At 41.9% G+C, this 23,372-nt stretch overlaps 1 protein-coding gene across 1 annotated transcript; it reads right to left on the bottom strand.

Annotated features, from left to right (window-relative positions):
• Window positions 1–13,535: 13,535 nt before the first annotated feature.
• EIF1AX (eukaryotic translation initiation factor 1A X-linked) lies at window positions 13,536–22,435 on the bottom strand. The gene is made up of 7 exons (XM_054655152.2): window positions 22,268–22,435; window positions 21,320–21,403; window positions 19,619–19,722; window positions 18,201–18,251; window positions 16,688–16,769; window positions 16,489–16,580; window positions 13,536–14,872 (listed from the first exon to the last, which is right to left on the bottom strand). The coding sequence occupies exons 1-7, from the start codon at window positions 22,281–22,283 to the stop codon at window positions 14,867–14,869; spliced, it is 435 nt and encodes a 144-aa protein (XP_054511127.1). The 5' UTR covers window positions 22,284–22,435; the 3' UTR covers window positions 13,536–14,866.
• Window positions 22,436–23,372: the final 937 nt, after the last annotated feature.

Below are 23,372 nucleotides of genomic sequence, written 5' to 3'. Positions count from 1 at the left end.
CTCTCATGAACAATTAAGCATCCATTTTCTGCCTCCCTGCCAATCCAATCATTCTGCTTCCTCTAGATTTGAATTTTATAGGAATTACAACTTAGCAAATATAGTGTATGCTTTTGGTACATGTCTATAAACCTCTGTAGTCACCATAAGAGAGACCAAAAAAAAAAAAAAAAGTAATTGCTAGTTATTGAATAAAAATAAGCATGAGAGAATCTGTGGAAATAGTGTTGAGGATGATTCCAAATGTATAGCGCTGTTTTTGTAGCCATTTTGTGTATTTTCTGAATCCTAGCTTTATACCTTTCCCTCTCCCCCCATTGAAAATCAGAATTACATTTAGCATATATTTTCTAAATTCCATCTTTTATACATCTTAGCATGTTTTTGTTTTTAAATTAATTTGTGGTATTTATGGGAGAAGTCATTTACTCTGTCCTCAGGCTCAATTTGAAGATGCAACCTGATGTAACTATCACAATCAATTGGGGAAAAATACAATGGTTAAAACCAGTGTTTCTATTCAATGAGAATTCTGACATTTCAGAATTTTATTTCAAATCAAAGTAATGGAAATTACTTTCTTGTAGTTAAAGATATTTAATAGTTCTACAAATTTCTTCTACAGATATGAAAACTATGGTGAAGTTTTCATAGCACTCTTGCATATCTTCTCACTGCAGTGTAGAGGTGTGTTAGTACATTTAGGAATAGGTCTTACAAGGTTATATCTCCATAATTATAGAGGAACTAAAGGTACTTATTTTCTTTTCCAATTGACATAACAGATATCTACACCCCTGTCTAATTCCAACTCCCAGGCTCCCTTGGATACTGCAGGCTCTCTGATAGTCCAGTACAGCACAGTATGTTTTCTAACTTTTTCTAAACAATCTTTACTTTAACATGACTCCTGCTATTCATACTATCCCTTTCTTTTCTCTGAAGTCATTCATGTATAATGGCTGTTTCATCATCTTTTTTTTCCTCCTCCATCTTTCCTAAATTATGCATGTAATTCCATCCTATTATTCCAGCCACAATTGCTAATCCTCCACAAGTATCTGTTAGCTAGTTTTGCATTCTGACACAGTAGTTTTGGATTCTCTGTCTTGTTTTACCCATCCAATGTCTTCATGCTGGCCACCACAAGTGGCTGAGTTTTAGCCAGCAGTTTCTGGCTCCATATATCAGTATTGGCACTTTCCTCTGACCTTTTGATATTCCTTTCTTACTACATTATCATCATGCAGATTACATGGACCTTTCCCAGCTTTGTTCCCTACTTTAAAATTTAAGCTTTTATCAATCAAATTAGCCTTGATCCCAGTCCAGACCTCAAACTACTTTGTGTGTGCATGCATGTATGATCCTCTTCCAAGAATGTTTCCCAATGGCAGACCAGCCCTAAGCCTTCCTACAGGTCATCTGTTGGTTTTTACTATCAAGTTGCACCTTCCTTCTAAATCTTCAAAAAATAAAATAATTCAATTCAATTTTTATTAATCACATTTAACTGCCTTATAATTTCAGACATTTTTCCATGTCTTCCTGACAGCTGCCAATTGCTTCTGCAGTTGGAGCAATTTTTCCATGTTTATTCATAAGTCTTGACCTACTGGAACAAAGGTGTGCAAGAGTCAGAATGATCATCTCTTGTATGTGATTTAGATTAGCCAAACTAAAAAAAAAAGTATTTTAATGTCCTAAGTAAATCACTACTACTTGACAGACACAATACCTCCCACAGTGGGAGGCACTTAGTGTCAAAACCAGGAAACCAGGAACACCAAAGCCCAGCTGGAGCTGAGACTGCCAAGGGGCACTGGTTGGAACAAAGCAGATTATGGAGATTGCTAATTGGAAAAGCAAGTTCAGGGAAAATGGACTTCTACTGACAGAGGCCCCTTGTGACAACAGGTATTAACAAGAAAGCTGATGAACTCAGGGCCTTTTTTCTGCCTCTGTCTTCAGAAAAACAACCCCTGCCTGTACAGACATAAGTGGGGAAGGAATTGGGCAGCCAGCAATGCAAGAGCCAGAGGTTAGAGAAGCTCTATGTCTTCAGATCCACTGGGCTGGATGGGAATCACCATGGTGGGCCTGACTGTGAAGCCACTATCAGTCCTCATTCTTAAAAAAAGGCAAGAAAGAAGACAGGAGTCACAGAATCCCAGGATGGTTTGGGTTGTAAAGGGTTGAGGGTTGCCCTCTGGATGGGCCAGTCAGCCACATCTCAGTCAATGGAAAGATCAGGGAGCACATAATCAGCAGAGTCAGCCCAGGAAGGCAAATCATGTTTGACCTGCTGAGTGATGAAATGTCTGACCCTGTGGGCAAGGGCAGAGTGGTGGCTGCTACATACCTTGGTTTGAAAATGGCTTTGACAACACCTTCCCCACCCTTCCCCTCTGGAAAGAGCAGAAGTGTGGACTGGACAAACCACCTGTTTGGATGAATTGGAAGCTGCAAGGATAGCAATCACTAACTCAATATCTGGTTCGTAATCAGCAAAGCAGCCTGGGATCAATACTGGCACCCATATCCAACAGCTTCACCAACAGCTTCTGAGCAGGTAACACTGAGGTTGGGGAGCAGCTGCTGGTTCAACCCAGAAGGATGCTGAAAAGCTCAAGGATCAGACAAAGACATCATGATTCTTTTAAGAAGTACGAAGTTCTGCCCCTGGAATGGAATTGCCCCAGGTATGGGTACAGAGTGGGACAGAGGGCACAATCCTGTGGATTACAGCACAGGAAACCATGGCTCTTCTGGAAGGAGGCTCTCACTGGAGTGCATTAAAGGCATGGCCAGCACATCACAGGGAATTTGCTGATTATCTCTGCTGGGTACTGGTGAAGCCATGCCTGAAATAGTTTTGGATATCTCTGATCGAGGGCAAGATTAGAGAGTGTTCAATGGAGGGCTGGTAAGAAAGTTATTGAGGAGAGGCTAAAGGCACTGGACTTAGCTGGTAGAAAGGAAGCTCTGAAGTAACATAACATCAGCCTACAAGTGTCTGAAGGATCATTAGAAAAGTGTCAGAGCTGAACTGTTCTTATCACTGCCAGTGGGTCTAACAGAGCAATTTCCACAGTTTAAAACTTGGGAGGTTCAGACCAAGCATCAGAAAATAAAAGCAAAAAGTAGATGGGCAGTAGAACAGCTTGTCCAAAGGAGTGGAGGAATCTCTGTCACTGAGACTTTTCAAGACTCAGGCAAAGCCAAGATTGACATAGTCTAGTGCTGACCTGGTCCAGCTGAAAAACAGCCTTCAGAGGTACCTTTCAACCAACATTTCAATGATCTTGCAGCAGGTCTCAGGTCTTCACATCTTATTAATAAAGCCTATTATTAAAATAATGTATTTATTTACTTGTTTGGTTTCAGGAGTGGTAGTAAAAGATTGTCACCTAGCCTGTTTGGAGAGGGAAGACTCAATATATGGGAAACACCTTGGTGAGTTGCCTAAGTGGGACAACACCTCTCACCAGCCTACTTTGTGGAGTTGGAAATGCAGCAAGAGACTTCCCCTAAGGAATGGCTTTCAAGTCACACTTCTGCTCCACATCCCCTTGCCCTAGCATCCATTTGCCTTTCCAACTTAGATGACTTATGCCTCTACCACATTAAAATATGAATGTAAACTCAGCTACTCCTCCCAACATGTCTGAAACAATAGCAATTAGCCTCTCTCTGGCCTTCTGTTATCAAATCAGTATCCAACTTCTTTATTCTGTAGAAAATTCTTTGATATAAATAGACACATTCTGTAGTGAACTATATTGATTGCATAACACCTCGGCCCAGTAGATTCCCAGACTGATCACACCACCAAGAGAACTTGCTTTTACTTGTTTATAGGGGAGCTGTAACCTGCTTGTTTTCTGTTTAGAACTGTGAATCTTTTACCCCCTATTCTCAGAGGGTAGTATAGATGCCACACATCTGAATCCTTTCTTGTATTGTGGATTTGATTTGGGTCCACTATTCAAAGTTTCAGTGGAGAAATGGTAGGATGTGATGTATCTTAACAGGAGGAGAAGAGCAGCCATACTTGGAGAAATTAAAACTAGAAGGTGTCTGATGGAATACACCTAACCCACATGGAAGATAAAATAATGTAATTTTACTGAAGTTTCACAGAGTTGCATTTAGATATTTGTCATGCATGTCAAAACTTGAGTAAACGCATGATATTAATCAAGCATTAATTTACCTTAATTGCAAAGGTTAAAGTTTACTGTCACATATAATTAAGGATGAGGTTTTTTCCTCCCTGCAAATCCTGCAATCCATGGAATGTGTTGCTTCTTCTAGATTTGAATTATGTAAGTTGTAACAGCATAGAGCTGGCTGATGTCACTGTGAGGTCACCCTCACCAATCTCTGAAAGGTGCCAGTGATCATAGGAGGTGCCAGTGATCATAGGAGGTTCCTAGGGACTGGGAAAAAAACCCCACATGTCACTGCTTTCTTCAAGAAGGGCAAAAAGAAGGATCCAAGAACCTACAGGGCAGCCAGTGTCACCTCAGAGCCTGGAAAAGTGATGTTGTGAATGATTTCCAAACACATGAAGGAGAGCAAGGTGTTGGGGAGTAGTGAGATTGATTTACAAAGTGGAGATTATGCCTCCCTATGATGAGATCATATAAGTGACCTGGTGGAGGAAGAGAGAGCAGTGGATGTTATCTATGCTGGCTTTCAATGCTGTCTCTCATAACATCCTTGTAGAGAAACTGATTAAATATGTAAAAAATCAGGGGACGGTGGGGAGGATTGGAAACTGACTGAACTGCTGGATTCAAAGGGTTGTGATCAGAGGCATGATTGAGGTCAGTCACTTGTGATGTAACCCTGGAGTTAATACTGCATAACATCGTCCTTAGTGGCCTGGATGATGAGACAGACTGCACCCTTTGCAGTGACACAAAACTGGGAGGAGCAGGTGATACATCTGATGAGTGTGCCCCCATTCAAAGGGACTCTGACTGGAGAAATGAGTCAACAGAATCCTTGTAAAGTTCAAGAAAGGGAAATGCCAAGTCCTGCACCTGGGGAAAAGAAGTACCTGAGGATGGACTGAAACACTATATCTGACCTTCTTTATTCTTTTGTTGAAGTCCAAGTAGTAGAAATCTCCTTTTACCTGCCCTTGTCACATGCAGTACCTGATCCAGTCGTTCTGTAAAAGCTGGTACTGTTTGAACCACTGGTGACTGCTGTGGGTACTTGGCCATGAAGGGCTCTTCAACTTCTGACACTTAGAAGATTGAACTGAAGACTCTTTTGTCTTAAATATTGCAGAGAGAGAACTATGACTTTAGGGGTTGCTGATACTAAGGCAGTGCCAAATAAATAGGGCTTTGGATTAGAGAATAGAGTAGTTTGAATTAGAAGGGAACTTTAAGATAATCTATTCCAACACCCCCCACCCTGCCCTCCCCCTACAATAAGCAGACACATCCTCAGCTAGACCAGGTTGCTCAGAGCCCTGTCCAACTTGACCTGGAATGTTTCTAGGGATGAAGCATCCAACACCTCTCTAGGCAAACTGTTCCAGTGATTCACCACCCACTGCCGACACAAAAACTTCTGCTTTATAACTAGTTTAAAACTAAATTCTTTCAGTTTAGAACTGTTATGCCTTGTCCTATTGCAACAGGCCCTGCTAAAAAGTTCATCCCTATCTTTCTTTTAAGCCCCTTCTAACACTAGAAGGCTGCCAGAAAGTGTCCCCAGAGCCTTCTCCACACTGAAGAGCCCCAACTCTCTCCACCTTTATTCATAAGGAGAGGTACTTCAGCCCTGGGATTGTAGTGGTGGCCCTCCCATGGACCAACAGGTCCATGTCTGTTCTGTGCTGAGGACCCCAGAGCTGGATCCAGGTGGGGTCTCACAAGAGCAGAGTAGAAGGGCAAAATTCTCTCCTTCACCGTTCTGCCCATGCTGCTTTTGGATTCAGCCCAGGACATGGTTGTTTTTCTGAGCTTCAAGTTGCACATTGCCCATTTGTATCCAGCTTTCCATCCACAACTATCCTCAAGTCCTCAGCAGGACTACTCTCAATCTGTTCATCCCCCAGCCTCTGTTGATACCGGGGGTTGCTTCAGCCCGGGTGCAGCTCTTTGCATTTGATCTTCTTAAACCTCATGAGATTCCCACAGGCCACTCCTTGAGCTTGTCCAGGTCCCTCTGGATGGCATCCCATCCTTCAGGTGTGGCAACCCCACCACTCAGCTTGGTGTCACCTGCAAACCCAGTGAAGGTGCCCTTGACCCCACCGTGTCATTGATGCAGACATTAAACAGCAGTGACCCTGAGGGACAGCCCTTGACATGGTTCTCCATCTGAGCCACTGAACCCTGCCCTGGAGATGTGACCATCCAACCCATTTCTCATCCACCAAAATCCTCCCATCAAATCCAGATAGACGCAGAAAGGGAGTTTAAAACAGGGCTGGGACAGAGTCTCAGAATAACAACAATTAAATTATTCCAGTGATTGCACTTATTTCCTCAGAAAGCACCTCCTCAGAAGAAAGGCTGCAAGCTAATTAAATAAAAGGATGAACAAGTGATCCTACAGAATGAACACTCAGACTGATTATAGGCTTAAGAAAAACACTTTGTTTAAACATGAACTTAAAAATAACCCCAGAACCTCACAGCTCAAGCAAGTACAACTTTGAAAGTCCTTCTGGTATGAGAAATGTCCTACCCCCTATACCAGAATTTACTCTTCTGAGCTAGGATTCAGTAAATATGAATTACACCTTTAAAGCTTAGCTCTAAGACTTCCAAACACTTTCAGATCTATCTGTCTATCTGTTGTTATGACAGTAACCAGTAACACAGTCTGTGGTGCAGTTTTCAGTAGTTACAGACACTTCTAATTGTACTGAAGGTAAAAGCTAGTTTAAAAAGAAAATGAAAAAAAAAGAACTTCTAAATTTTTTTTGCAATATTTCCCATTTGTATTTTTCCATTTCTGCTCAGTCAATTGCTCAGTTACCTTCTCTAACAGAGAGGTGAGTCAGGAGTTCTCAGATCCTCGGAGTCAAGTTCTAATCTTGTGATTCAGATCAAATGCTTCAACAGCTCAGCAGTGTACAAAAAGTCATGCACCAGATGCCTGGTTCAGACTGCAGTGAAGAACACTGTTATGCTGACACTGCATCCAAAGCACTGTGTCCATTCTGAGGCTCCCCAACATGAGAAAAATGAGCAACAGATTCCTGGAAGAACTGGACCACATGACAGTGGGGAGACATTCGTATATCTGGACTTGCTCAGCCCAGAGAAAAGAATGATGAAGGGAATTCTTACTCTTTTCTGCAGCTACATAATTGAGGTGGAGGGGAAGAGAGAGCCAGACTCTTCTTGGCTGCATATCATGGGTGAACAAGAGGCAAGGGACACAACCCAGGGCACAAGACATTCCAATGAGATTCAGGGAAGTTATTTGTTTTCAAACTCTGAAAAGATTTCCCAGAGAGGCTGTGGAACCTACAACTTTGAAAATACTAAAAAGGCAACAGGACAAAGCCATGAGCAACCTGCTCTAACTCGACCTGCTTTGTACAGAACATTGGAGTTGCAACCCCCAGGAGTCCCTTCCAACCTAAGCAATTCTGTGAGTCAAACAGCTGCTGGAGGCCAGGATCTCCTCAAAGCCTCCAGAGCTATAACAGCTCACAGTTAGCTGTGAGCACTGAACACAGTTATCTGTACCTCCACTGCTCTTCTCACCTCCCAGCGCATTTTTCCTTCAGCTTGACTGGCATTAATGCAAATGGAACAGTGAAAAAAAAAAAAATGTTCTCTTAGGTAACTAAACAACTAAACTCCCCTGAGATGGTTCAGGCTGTGCTGCACAAAGTGTTGTGTTGTACACACTGTGGCAGAGGTTCAAAATGAGTATTGACCAGGGGAGGACCTAAAGATCATTTATCCAAAAATATTGTCTTGCCAGGGATCACTGTTAAAATTTTTACAGTTTCAGAAAATCTCCTGTTTTGGTTAATGTTAGTTTCATTTTTTTTGTCTGCCATTTTTACCAATGCAACATTATTCTGCCAATACAACCATAAAGAAATAGAGTAACACAAATACCAATTTCCTAAAGTGGTCAGTACCAACTAACTTCAGTATCACTAAAGGACTACTTTTGCAGAAGAATTACAGTGGGGAAATTTGTTGCAAAGATTCCCAGGCTACTGCCAATTCAGCTTAGCCCAAGAGAGAAAGAAGTTTCTGCAGCTTCTGATTTCTTCTTATTGAATAATCAATAGTCCAATAAAATAATAATATCTGCTGAAGAGATCATATGGATGTAGTATTTCAGCTGTGCAAACGAGGTGCATTCATTATTGTTACAGTGAAAAATATTAAAATATATGTAAACAGGCAGGAGCTCCTAATCTGAATTTGATTGATAGACCTCCACTGAATCTCATTTTCTCCTCACATACCGCGTTCTTCAGCTTGCTCTAAGGATCAGTGATAACTCCCAAATTATCTTGAAAGCTTAAGTTTCTCAGAATTCTTGTTTGGGGAAAGTTCAGTGTTTTACAGATTACCCTCTTTAGGCATGCACTCATCAAAACAAATCCCCAAAACCTGTTCAAGAGTAAATAATATTTTGAGAACCATTAATAAGGAAGGCTTGGGTAATAAAGAAGGAAACCATGAGGTGTCATACACTTCTTCCTTTCCCCTGTTATTTTTGTAATTGATTTAGATGTCAATCTATGCAAGTAATCAGAAACACTCATTCTGTCTTCTCAATATAAAGTTATTGGCTACTTGGCACTTAAGCTGTTTCCTCTAAATGCCTCCTCATGTCCTGTACCAGACACACATTGATTTTTGATTTTTTCAAAAAACACACAGTGTTTTTTGATTCTACAACACTTGCTTATGTAACTATTGATGTTAACCTAAACTGCCTGTAAACACACACAACCAGCTATTGGCTATATTATGTTCTCTTTCTTTGTAACCATATGTTATTTTCTGTATTACCCTATACTAAATATTACAGTTAATCTAGACTTTTGTGGTCCTAAACAGTAGCTTTACATCTGTTTAGTTTAAAACCTTTCATGGAGCCTGAGATCATTCTTTCTACATTTGTGGACAAAGCATATACCCGGCAATATGATAGCATCAATTCAAACTGGGGAGGGAGGCCAGAAATGGAAGTTGTTGAGGATTAAAGCACAATTTAATACAAAAAAGCACAAGCTTTTTCCACTTTTCAGCAACTGTTTCACTAGTCCATGTCAGGATAACAATACACCAGTAACCGTGTTTGTTCCACTTACAGGTGACACACCCAACTTCTAATGAAACAGTCCCGAGGCTGTTCCACGTTTCCAACACCTTTGTGAAATTGGTGCCCTGTTTTGGGGAGAGGTTTCTGCTCACTCACCCATACTCTGGTTAACAGCAGAAATCCAGACACATTACCAGCCTGGAACTCATATAAGCTGCTGTTAAGGGGATGCAGCTGACAGCCACAGTGAGACACAGGTGCCCATCCTTGGGACCCAGTCCCTCGAGAGGAATACAGTAACACTGGACAGCACACCAATGAGTCTCAGGACATTTTTAAGGATGCTTTCAACTAACAGGGCTTCCAGAATCAGATCTGAAGATCCATCTCTGTATATTCCATCACACAGTCACTTAGCATTGGCTACTTCTGCCATTTTCATCAAAGCTTATGTTCTAGCTGCCTATTGTCACTTCTTCAAGACAAAAAGGTCACTGTGTCAGAGCTGTTGCAAGACTCCTCTGATCAGCCACTGCTGCAACAGCTCATTATTAACATCCCAATGTATTCCAGAGCAACCTGGCAAGGCAAGTTGGGATAGTCACTGTCCAGTGGGTAAAAAGGCAGCAAGGTCTTCCACACCTTTTCAGGGTCTTGGGCTTCTTGACAAGTCTTCAAGACTACAGCTTTAATCACTGTAGTTTCTCTATACATCTTCATGAGGAAGGTGGATGTTTCTACTGGGTCAGGCAGCAAAAGACTAAAACTGTCTTTTGTCAGGGTTTTCTCAGAAACCTCGTTAATGCTCCTTTCTCCAGCCTCCACCACTGTCTACTACACTTAGTTTCAAAGCCATGCAAGTCAGAAGCTGTTTCCTCAAGCCCTGTGCAGCACTTGGCTTTTCTCTCCAAGCACTGAGGCTAAACACAGTGCCCACCATGTCCTGTCACTGTCTTGAGGACCTGTCACAGGCTGGATCCTCCCTGACAGCCAGCACCACTGATAGTGGAACATAAGTAACCTACACAGTTCTGGGTTTCCCACGGGGATCCTTCAGTATTTCTGCTGTTCTTGGCTGTATTTACTCCAGCTGCCAACAGCAGTGTCCATTGTGTGCTGCTGCCAGTGCCAGAGGTGCACCTAAGCCCATACTAACATGCTTCAATCAGCTGCTTCTTTAGGAAGAAGGTGACCTACTTTGAAAACCCTAAAAAATATTTTCATTGCTGGCAATACTTACTGCAGACATGGGCACCTCAGAGTCTCTGAAAGCCAGGAATAGAAACTTCCTACTGAGATGCTGAGGCACCCTGCTTGCTCCTGTATGTCAAGGTCTGGTTTTTTGTTTGTCTGCTCCCTCCAGAGGCCAAGCACACAAAGGCATTTAGCTGATCATCTTCCTCAACTGGGAATAAAATTCATTAATTTAACCATAATGAAGAGTATGGCTGATAAAGGAATACAGGTGCTGGTGACCACAGAACAGACTCCTACACCACCACAGCCTAGACACAAAACAACAAGCCAGCCACTTTTGCAAGAGGGAAAAATGAATGCCTACGAAACACAGTGAGAGGGTTTCAAAAGAGATTTCACTGCTAAGTAAACGATGCAGTAAGAGGCCCCAAGTCTCTGTCAGCTTCTGCCGAAGCTTTCCTTCCTTGAGCTGGCAGCCTGGATATAAATAAAACTGCTGTGCAAGTGTCCTCTCTACAAACATAGAAAAAAAATGAACAGTCTAATCTGTGCATTTTTTGAAAGTATTTTTTGTCCCACTAAACTAGCTGCAACTACTAAATAAAGGTACTTAGAGTTTTCACTTTGCCTCTTTATTTGGTTGTGATTGCATTTTATAATCACAATGTTGAGCTCTGGCATTCAATCTGATGGGCAAGATAGCACAAGCTGTAACCTGAATTAATCAATAGGAACTCTGACTCTTGCTTGCTGTGATTAAAAATGTAACGAAGCCAAGGCATCCTCCCTTACTTCTCTCTCCTTCTCCAAAAGGAAGGGCAATCACAGCCCAAGAAGTAAATTCTGAAGACTCGGTTTTGCAACAAAATGAGAAAGCATTGCCAAGAGCTACCTGCAGAAAATCCAGCCATGGGCCTCAAGTTTGAAGGGACAAATAAAGCTGCACTCACACTACAACAACATTATTTCAGATAATGCTTCCCTCTTCCCACACATCTTCCAAAAAGCTACACCTAATTTTAAGTCTTCTTCCATGAAGCAGTCAGCCTGCCTATAGGATAGCACAATGTCCACAGATGAAAAGCTGGGTTTGAGACCTCCAGGGAACCACAGGGAAACTCAAGTCCCCTGATACTCATATCCAGTAACAGCAAATAATTATGGATTCGATTGGAGCTTGCTCAACTGCAGGAACAGTTGACACCCCAATTCACCTGAGAGCAGGACTTACCTTATGGCCAGAGGGTCTCAGGGAGCAGCAGTCCCAGCATGGTTTCACACTCAGAGATGCCACCAGTCCTACCAGTTAATCATGAAGAACCTGTGCAGTGTGGCTGGATACCACCCAGAGCAACCTGCCAGCCTTGGTCATCAGCTCACTGCCATCCATGGACATCAGCCAGGGGACAAAGCAACCCTTGTGCCAGCCTAACTCTGCAGGTTCTATGTGTACACTGATTTAGGAGTGTGTGTGTACAATATGGTACCACATATGAGATTTATGGCCTGTATCACATATCTGCATGGCACCAGCACACAGCACCTCAGACCTGCGTGCTGGCACACGCAGAGCACAACCATGGCACCACCTATCAGCAGTAACAAATAAATGGCACACAGCTCAGCAGCCATGGTTAACAGCTCCTCCTCTTGAGCAGGGAACGAGAGATTGTTTCTCATACACCTTTTTCAGCTGCTGTGTCTGGACTGTATTTAAGGATTAGGGTGGAGAAGCATTAGGGCTCTCCAAGCAAATGTACAGTTGCCCTATTGTAAGGTGAAGAGACAAGATTTGGAACAATGGACAAAAATAATTTTTCAAAATGTTAATCACAGAGAAAACCTTGAAGTGGGAAACAACAGAGAACACAAAGTTTGTATTTTAGCTGTGGGAGAATAATTTTTGTATCCCTGCTTTCAATTCTGTACTCTAGGGAAAAAGACAGCTGCAATTCTCACACAAGAATAATTAAAAATTTATCTAGAAAATACTTTACAGATGGAAGGCCTTTCACAGCTTTGGAGTCAGCAACCTTGCAATGCTCTAGCTGGCAGCTGCTGTTCTACCACTGTGCTCTGAACAGAGATATGGGAAAGCCAGCTTCTTGTGCAAGCTGTTTTTCTGGCCCCAAAGGAAAAAAAGGCAATAGGGATGATATCAAGCTGCCTAGATTAGACGGTGAAGGGAGCTTGAGCAGATGACAGAAACAAGGTGACCAAGGGTACTCACAAAGGCCATACAGCCCAGCTTATGAGTAGAAACCTCAGGGTGTTAAGCTGGTGCACTAAGAAATTAATAGTTAAGTAAGAAATTTCCCTAAAATCTGCAGTTTAGGTAAAGCCAGACATGAATGTGGGAGCAAAGAAGACTGGAAGGAATCTCAGGACAAACCAGAACTGATTCTGACAGGAACAGCTCCATCTCTGACCCACAGCTGCAGTCTGTGTCACACTGAGAACTGTAGGCTCCCTCAAGCAGCACTATGTACCTGCTTCCCCTTAGCATTGACCATGCATTTACATTTCACATACAGAATATCAGATTGCAAAGTACAGTTCCCATAATACCTGAATCTTCAGTACATGTTTTCTGCAGTGTAATCACTAACCTCCCTGCTAGCACAACTGAAACACACACCTCAAGAACTTTGGGAGCTTTTAACCATTCTCAGAGCTGCTTAGCCTGCTGAATACAATGAGGAAAGCAATGAACTTAGAAGTGATTTATAAGCCTTATTCTGAAACGTTACACCATTTATGTTCCTTCACAATTGAACCTTACAGACATACAAAGACAGTAAATTCATACATTTAAGATCAGTTAAGTAAGAATGCTGTATTGGTAGTATCTTTCCCTCAATACTTACCAAGTTTTTACAGCAGATAGTTAAAATCCATGAAATAATTACTTAATACTAAGAAAATGTTCTTCCTAGAGCAGGGTACCTGATCCATGTAAAGGAAAATAGACACCATAATGAAAGAAAAAGAGAAGACATTTTTACAAAAGCTCTGGATGTTTAAATCTCCTTAAAAATACATATAAAGCAAAGAGGCCACTCTGTATTTAAAGCCATTTTCTTTTTATCTATTGGGGTAGTCACTTTACATCATACCAAAAAGACTGTATAAGGAATACAAGTGTCAAGAATCAGATCTTTATGGCACAAAAGGAATTTTTTCATTAACCTGTTTCAGAGTTGTTAAATACATTATTAAAGACAAAGACACTAAGGCTACCACAAAATAATATTTGCATGATGATGTTAGTCTTTATTCAGTTTCTCAACTGACTCCTCCAGTCTGAAGGTGGACAAGAATCTTTCCAGTAGTCTATTTCATTGATTTATTCTGGATGAGAAGATTCTTTCTACTTTTGACACAAACTTATTTATATTGTTATTCAAAGTTCACATAAGCTTTTATGTTGCACCTTACAATGTATGGAATTTCAGATTAAAATAAAACTCTACTCTTAACATAACCTTTTATATAATGTAAAAATATTCTACATGTTTAACATATCAAGAATGTTAAGCATTTACTTTGGGGAAAACCTATTTTATGCATTTTTCAGTACAAACCCCACTGTGAAGGCTTTGCATTTGTGTCTCCCTGTTCAGTCAGGTGCCACCCAATGTTCATTGTCTGCAGCTGCAGCTCAGCCACTGCAGTTTCCAAAAAATTGCAAATTTGAGATGCTGCTCACTGTTCATCCTTACTCCTCTCCCATCCCTCCCTCCACCATGGAAAATTGACATCTTTGAAATAATGAGTGTTTTTAATTATCAAAATCAGTATAAAAATAGCAGCATGCTACTAGACACGAAAAGCAGATTCATCATGCATTGTGAGTTTAAATGCAGATTTCTGCCTTCCTCTTATATTATCAAAATTTTTTTTAAAGTTAACATCAAGGCAAGGGTATAAGGACAGACACTGCATAGTATGATTTGATACTAATCTGAACTGGGTTATTTGCCTTTAATCAAAATCCATGATAATTACAGGGTAAACAATTTTTATTTCAAAATACAAGTTTAACTGGAATTGTAGTGATGAAAGCAGAAGAGGGAAAAATGCAGTCTTTTACAGCCCATGTCACTGTATCTCACTTACATCCAGAGATAAAAGCTCTAATTGGTGAAGAGACAAAATATTTGTGGCATGTCATTGAACCTTTGTGATAATCCAGCGTTATCCATTTCTAAAGAAATATAAATACTTTAAAACAAACATTGAAAATAAATCCTTTTGATGTAACAAACTACACTCTTTACTGAGAATTTTCAGTCTTCTTAAAAGTAAGGGACATCACCCAAGAAATAATTGAAGTATCAATGTAGAACAATCCTTGGAGGAAAAAAGTTGGAATGTAAACCTCTGCTCCAAATTAGATCTGAAAAGCAAAAACACCACACCATGTATTTCATCCAAGTGTATTTTTCATCAATAACTTTTTAAAAGTTATTTTTACAGTTCAACAGGAGACTTCCTGAACTTAGACAGTCCTGTTTTGCTTCAGCTTATACCCTGTTTTCTTAACAAATAACAACTGCTCCCTGCCTTTGTCCCCGCAAGCCCTGTGACAATACTATGGTCACGCAGGTGAGCAATTCTGCATAACCACAGCCTCTGCAGTACAATTATACATCACTAGAACAGCCATAAATTAGCCCATGATTCTCACAAATGAAAATAAAACCAAATTTGGGAGTCACTTCCCTAAGTAGCAACTTTCCAATCGTCCTTCTGATACAAAAAAACAAAGGAAAGGATCCACCAAGTTCCTCCTGTTTAAGAATGACCTTGGAAACTGGACTTCATTCCAGATATATGACAGTGATCCTCAGAGAGGTTACTCACATCTTTTCTTTGCATCTTTTACTTTCTTAGAGCATGATATTAATATTTTATTGAAGAGCTGACAAAAGCTTAAAAACAATCATAGCTTCTCACTTAACCCCACACACAGATCCATTAGTTTGCAAATTTGTCCTACAGCTACTTATCTCTTTGATGTCTTACAACAGCCTCATTATTAAAAGCATGCAGTACTAGTTTTACTGGCTTCAATGAGCTAAATCTTCAGTAAGCTCAACCACTGACAGGCCCAAAGTGAAATTTTCGAAAGTCTGAAAAAAAATTCTTCAGCATTTTGGTATTTTTAAAATACTTGATCTAATGAACCATATATTGATAACCTCAAAAAAGTCAGAATAATAGAAGCATTTTAAAAGAATTAGTCATATTATCAACTCAGAGAGAGGACTAAAAAGATGAAGAATTAAAGTATAATAGTATTCTTAGAGCAGTCTATCCAATTAAGTTAAATCACTGGCTCAGTAAGTTACTACTTATCCTCTCAGCCAGCTGACCCTGCACACATTCATCTCTCAGCTGTAAATTAAAGTGCATCAACTTAGAAAACATTGCACAGCAGATACTACTTCTGCAATTTACTATAAAATTTGAATTGTAACAATTTTACTACTATAATTTCAGAGTGTGCATGACCAATTACTACAGTTTAGTGGTAAGCAGTAATACAAGTGACTGTGACAGTCAAGATTATGGTTAGCTTTAGAAAAACTACTAGGATGCAGCTTTTTGGAGTTTTTATGTAAAGAAAAATGGAGACTTAAAACCTTTATTTTTAAAAACCAAATTCCTTAATTATTGCTGCAGTTCTGGTGGGACAGTGAGGCTGTGAAACCTAGAGGAACTGGGGGGTGTCAAATGACTGATTGCTTTTAGGCACCTTCAGACTGCTCTCTGTGTGTGTTTTAGCAGTGTGACACTAACTGTACCATGGGTTTAGAAGTCAGCACGGGATTGACTGTAGGACAGGAGAGAGGACAGAAAGCTGGCATGAATGCACCACAGCACTCCCTGAGGCAGTCCCTGAGGAGCTATCCTGAACATCCATGTATTCCCTGCTGTAGAACTAACAACAGCTTAATGCCAAAGATGAGAGCTTCAAGCATATGATAAAAATACACATTTACTACTTACATCATCAATATCTTCATCATCATCTCCAATATCATCAAACTGGATTTCATCATCATCTCCAGGACCAAATGTGTCTGTTTCATTGATTTTAGCTATGAAGGAATTTGGAGAAGTTAAGGAGTGCACTCACACTGTGCCAAGACAGACTGAGTATTCTTACCCAACATGAACTTCCAATTTGAAGTAAAAAGATTCTTACCATGTTCTGGAAGCTCCCCATATGCTTTCAGGCTTCTGGCTTCATCTGCATTGTATTTTAGAATAACATCAGCCTTGTTATCCTAAATAAGAATTTATTAGAATGTATTAGTCATCTATGAAGGAAAAAGAAAACTATTAACCTCAGCAGACTGCATTATTTATAACAACTATATTATTTACAGTGGATTAACACCTATAATATTTACAGAAGAACATCTTGTTCTTCCTTCCCCTCCAGTTCCTTTAAATGTGAAGTAAACACATTGGAGTATTTTAATTTCTTCTGAGTGACAACTTAATTATCTCCAATTGCAAGTAATTTATAAATTCACAGAATGGTTTGGATTGGAAGGGACCTTAAAGATCATCTACTTCCAACTCCCTGCCATGGGCGGGGACACCTTCCACTAGACCAGGCACTCGATCTGGCATTGAACACTGCCAGAGATGGGGAAACCACAACTTCCCTGGGCAACAAGACAAAAGAGAGGTTGAGACAAATGAGAAATCTCGAGTATTCAACGACTTGACAAGCTCAGTTTCATGCCTTTGAAATTAATCTTTCTTCAGACAACACACATAGTGAAGTGTTGAGGTCAATCAGGAATCACAGAATGACTGGGTTGCAAGAGACCTTAAAGAGACTCATTGAGTCCAACCCAGCCCTAACACCTCAACCAAACCATGGCACCAAGTGCCACATCCAGTTTTTTTTAAAACACATCCAGGGATGGCGACTCCACCACCTCTCTGTGGTGGTCATTCCAGTACTTTATCATTCTTTCCATAAAAAACTTCTTCCTAATATCCAACCTATATTTCCCTTGGTGAAGTCAAAACCAGAAAATTCCTAGTTTTATGTACTTTATTATATACAGTAAGTGACAGTATCTTACATGTTTTATAAACCTAATGAACATTTCAGAAGCAGAATCTATCTTCAACAACTGCTGACAACACGAACATTCATGCATGAAAGGCATTCACCTAATGAAAACCTGACAACTTTCAATTTTTTCCAGTTTCCCATTACTGTTTGTATTATGTAAAGTTACGCCACTCCATTTTTGGAAATTTTAGTACAAACTAATTACTGATTAATTTCCCTCTTAAGGTAAAAGCCTAAACATAAAGGACCCAAAATTCTGATTACCAGCAATTCTAATTGTCACCATAAAATGTTTGGTACTTGACTCCATCTCCTTTTGTACCACAGGATGCAAGCACCAAATGGCTCCATCTGGGAAAAAAACCAGGTCAAGCTTGATGACAATAAGCACCTTCACTCACAAACTTTCAGGGTGCAATTTAAAAGAACAAGTCAAACCAGAATTTGTCTACTCATTACAATCTTCCTGTAGTACAAGGAAACTAAAAATCATGATTTAGCATAACTAAATACAAATGCAAAGTTAGACAGGAATTTCCTCACAACACCTGCTGCAATTTAACAGTAAATAAAGATACTTGTAAGATACTCCTTATAGTGGCATATAATACTGGATTTTTACCTGGTAGTCTCTTAAGCCAATCAATATAATATCAGATGTATTTATCCAGACCTGAAGGAGAAAACAAGTGTTACAAAAATTCAACTTCTGTTGTATAACACAATAACCAAACTGCACATTTAGATTTATGGAGAGACAAACCTTTCATTACAGCCACCACCTTAATTTTCTAACCAGAATGCTAAAAATGTCCAATTTAATGTTTTAACAGCAAATCCAAGGTCATAAATACTCATAGTTATTTTGACATGTTATGGAGCTATTACAGGGTAATCAGAGTTCTTTGAAGAGCTTCTATCCAACAAGGTGTTTCCTAAGCCTTAACATCTGAGAAAACAGAAGGAATGCATCAAGGCACAAGTTGTGAACTCTGTGAAGTGAGCTCTTCAAGGGCAAAAATTAAAGAAAAACCCAGTGAAGGGGGTGATGGACAAGAACAGTGAAGAGCACAAGAAAATGAACTGAGTTGTTTCCAGAAACTATGCTAACCAGAAATCTGCAGAAGAGGATATGCTTTTAAATGCACAGGGTGGTTCTATGTGAGTTCTATCCCACACCTACTTGATTTTTTTGGAGACTGAACTAATTTCAGTTGGAATTTCCCTTCTTTTAAACATAAGGAATAGATAAGTGGTGCTTTTTGTAGCAAGAAATTAATTATGCACTGTTGATGTTAACTTAGTGTTTATTTATGCACATTCTCCACCACCTTCAACAGTTTCTTGCAGTCAACTATAGCACTTCTTACACTGATCCCAAGACACATGCACTCAGTGCTGTCCAAAAAATGGAACAATCCAGAATGAAGACAGTGAAAGTCTGTTTTCACTGGAAACAGACTGAGGGACCTCCTCCTTACCATACACCAGCAGAGGACAGGAAGATGTAACACCTAACAAGGGCCAGAGGGGACACCATCTGAAGATGGCAAACTTAAGAATGCAAACATTTACACCTGATATCCCTGAAGGTACAAATCTTTGCAGACTAGCTTCCAACAGAAATATTTTGGGAACTGATGAAGTGGACAATGAAACAATGGCATTGGAGGTGTATTTTCTATATAGTCACCAAGCTCCCCATCTGCAATTAGGGAGATTTTTAGTATTTCATATATGTATAATTTTCTAGAATATGAAAAGCTTGTATTTAATAAGCAGCCAAAAAAACCTTCCCCTGAAAAATGCACATGGAAAGGCAGCCCTTCAACTGTGAGCTTCACCCAAGAGCCAAAGACTGCCTATTCTTGTGTCAGCAATGGAAACAGAAGGACAGACTAGTTTACTATCAAAAAAAGTAGTTTAAAATATTAAGTGCAGTAGAAATATTTGTTTTTGTAACAAGCTACATATGTAAATTTTTACAATTACATATGATGCATAATGTCACTGTTTCCTATTGCAATGCTTCAGAATTACCTTTTTTCTTAGCTTCCCTCTAATGTGACATAACCTCTTCACACCATCAAAACATAATGCCTCCAGTCTTCCATTGCCTAACATCTTGATCACCTGGGCATATTCTGAAAGAGATGGTAACATAGAGAAACACAGAATCGTTTAGGCTGGAAAAGATCTTTAGGATCAACAAGTACAACCATTAACCCAGCACAGTTAAGTCCACCACTAAGTTATGTCCCATAGTGCCACAGAGCAAAACTTCTGAACAAATCCAGCTTCAAGACACAACCAATAACTTTCCCACTGTAACCCAAATCTGCTGTAATATTTTATCAAACATGAACTGCTGACAGGAGCTTCAAGCACCCACACAGGCTGCTGAATGTATCACAGTTTTGTATCACTGTTGATGTTAACATTTTCAAATACTGCTCCTTCTTGGTTGCATCCACCCTTTCGTTCCCTCTCAAATGTTTGCTACAGAAAATCTCAGAGCTACTGAGTCACACTCAAAGTATTTAAGTACATGACAACATCACAGCACCTGTCTTAAAGGACAACACCTCAGTGCTGTCACTGAGGCAGGAGAAAGCTGCATGCCCTGTACAGCCACCCACTGGGACTCTGAATCCCTCTTGCAGAGGCTCTGTGGACAGCACCCCTCTGTCCTTGAAAGGACAGAACCCTTATCAGACACTGCAAGGCAAGGCAAACAGCAGACTTCAGCTGAGGTCTGTGAAGCACCTCTCTAACCCCACCCTCAATCTCTTCACCTTGTATTTCATCTTCTCCCTCACCAAGCTGCAAAAAAATCACATACTGGAGAACTTCACACAAATTAGACAGTCCAGTGAACCAGGAGACTGTACATAACTGAGAATAATGTTTCATTAAATAGATTTTGCTTGGGAGATGTAAAGAATCTTAAGTTTCAGATGTACATAAAAATAAACTCCTTTTCTGCTTACAACCAATACAAAATACCAGAAATTTGTTCAGTGGCACTTCTACAGTGATTTAAATCAGTACCCTTCCCATATTTCTAACAAACCAACTGATTAATTGGTTACTAGGAAAGCACTCACATTATGTGAGCAACCACCAGAGTGGGGCACACAAGGCAGGGCGAGCTGAAAGGGAGGTGAGCTCACTGTCACCAAAGGCAGGGCAGATGGGAATCCCAGTCATCCCCCATGAACTCTCCTATGCCTTACTTCACCACACAGCATCCCACTTACTGCTCCTGTTTCAATAACTGCTAGACTTCAGCTCAGCAGCCAAATGAACCAGGGGACAGATCAGTGAGATGAGCTGCTCTGCCACATCAGCGACTTCAGGGAGCTCAGTGAAGGGTCCAAGAGATGTTAGAGTCCTTACAGAACAGAAAGTGGGACTGTGTATCCCAGGGACAATTACTGGCAAAACTGAACCGCATCTGCCAAGCCAGCTGCTCACAGACCCTCACACCAAGCTATAAAGAGGTTTCTAGGAAATGTTTAAGTGCTGTTTTACACAGAGCATGCACTAAGTTCAAGAAGAGGAAAACGTCATTCTTAAGCAGTGAAGGTATTGAAAATTCTCCTTTTCCTACTGTCTTTCTCTTACATTCAATATGTCATTTGGAATTCAAATACAACCCCAATAAGAATACCTCTCTCTATTCTGTCACAGTATGTGACTGAAAACAATGACATTGCCATACTATAGTTAAAAACTCACCTTGCCCATCTTCTTTGAAGACCAGTTCTCTTTTTTCTGATTCATTCTCATTCTTACCTCGTCGCCTGTTTTTACCTCCTTTGCCTAAATTAAGTGGAAGAAGTAAAAAGCAGGTGTTACTGTCTCTGGACACAGTGAATGAAAAAAGTCAGACTTATGGAGATTTTTATGCTTGCATTCTAAATGACAATTTTAAGTATCCCACCCAGATCCAGATTTTTTGCTAACTTTTAAGTCTGAATTTTTATCTGGGTAGTAACAAAGTAATTAAACATTGGGCTCTCCACTGTTTAAGCTGTCCTGGTTGCTCTGGAGTGACAGCAGCCTTCAAAATGATTTTCACAAGATGGCCATTTTCAGTTTTTGTGATCCCTGCTACCAAATACCTCAAAACTAGCGGTGGGATAGCCTGATGCACGTCATCTTCAAGAGCAGATGAATAACTTCAGTTACTGCGCTGCTGAAATCCCTGAAATACTCAAGAGGAAGCTTACCCTCCGAGTGAAGCTGCCCTTTTTAAAAGGCACACACGTGGCAACAGGATTAGATGCTCTTCACGAAGAGCATAAGAGCAGCTCATACTTGCCCCGCTGTTAAAATCTGCTGCTCCCTTTCCCTCATGGTTTCTGCGTTTCCTTTCCGGAGTACGAAAGAAGGGAAGCGGCAGCGAGGGCACGGAGGGGCCCGGCCGCCTCCTCGGCAGGGCCGCTCCTGACAAGCGAGCCGCGGGCAGGGCCTCCCGCTCCCGGCCGGGCCTCAGCGGCCTCCGGAGCGCGCCCGGCAGGCGGAACCGGCCCGGGACCCGCCGGGCTGCCGGGAGGGCCCCTCCGCCTGCGGGCTCCGGGCTCCGGCGGCGCCCACGTGAGGGGCCCCCGGGCCTGCCCTGCGAGACCGCGCCCGGCCCCGGCCGCGCCGCCGCGAGCCCGGCGGAGGGAAAGAGCGACTCACCTTTATTCTTGGGCATGGCGCCGAACGCTCCGCCGCGGAGGGGCTGCGGGAGGGGCGGCGGGAGGGGCTCCGGGCGGGGGCGGCGGTTCGGGCTCGGCGGCGGCTCCGGGCGGGACCAGCGGCGGGGCCGGGGCTGCGCGGGCTCGTGCGCTGCGCTCCGGCCGCTGCGCCGACCCGGCCACAGCGCCCCCCCGCGGCACGGCGGACTCCGGCGGCGCAGGACGCGCCCAGGCCCCGCTCCCCGTCCCCGCTCCCCGTCCCCGCTCCCCGTCCCCGCTCCCCGTCCCGGCCCCGCGAACGGCCCCGGGAAGGGCCCCGCCTGGGCACTGCTGGGCGTTCTTTGGTGGAGTGCAAGGAAAAGGAGCAGGGGGAGCGGGCAGTGCGCACCCAGGCAGCCCCGGGACACCGCACGGCGCTCGGGGGCAGCGGTGTTAGGGATAACTCCTTCCAGTACCCGCAGTACCTGCCAGGAAAGATGGGGCAAGACTATTTACAGGCGTTCGTAGTGACGGAACTAGGAAGAGCGGGTTCAAATTGAGAGAGTAGGTTTAGATGAGACATTCCGAAGAAATTCTTTACTGTGCGGGCGGTGAGGCATTGGCACAGGCTGCCCAGAGAAGCTGTGGGTGCCCCATCTCCGGAGCTGCTCAGGGCAGGGCAGGGCGGGAGGAGGCCCCGAGCATCTGCTCTGCTGGGAGGTGTCGCTGCCACGGCAGGGGATTGGAATCAGATTTTCAAGCTCCACTCCAGGCCAAACTATTCTACGATTCTGTAAACAGAGGGTATGAAGGTGAGGAAGGCTGACAGCAGGAGCTGTGGTATACCAGCCCCCCTTTCTGCCTTTGCAGGGTTTCTGGAGCTTTACAAATGATCCAGTTTACTTGTAAATAAATTTAAAAATGTTTTTAGGCAGGCAGCATAAAGCCTTGTGTGAACAAAGGGCTACAGCTATGCACACCTCTGATCCCAGGTATGAATTTCACTGAGGAAATCACAGTATCCATTGCCAAACCTCTCCATGTTACCTGAGGCCTTTCTTCTGGTACACTTAGCAAAACCTCTGGCAACATTCCTCACAAATCCTCTATCACAATTACTGTAATGT

The sequence above is a fragment of the Agelaius phoeniceus genome, chromosome 2 (genome assembly GCF_051311805.1).
Source record: "Agelaius phoeniceus isolate bAgePho1 chromosome 2, bAgePho1.hap1, whole genome shotgun sequence".
Taxonomy (NCBI): Eukaryota; Metazoa; Chordata; class Aves; order Passeriformes; family Icteridae; genus Agelaius; species Agelaius phoeniceus.
This window is presented reverse-complemented; position numbering and strand designations above follow the sequence as displayed.

Bases quoted from the DNA above. Each gene is read 5' to 3' on its own strand.
- EIF1AX (XM_054655152.2), bottom strand. The intron at 19,723-21,319 runs GTGAGTTTTTAA...CATCTCTTTCAG, and splicing joins CTTCAAAGAAGATGGGCAAG to AATATGCCCAGGTGATCAAG. The intron at 16,770-18,200 runs GTAAAAATCCAG...ATTCTTATTTAG, and splicing joins TTGGCTTAAGAGACTACCAG to GATAACAAGGCTGATGTTAT.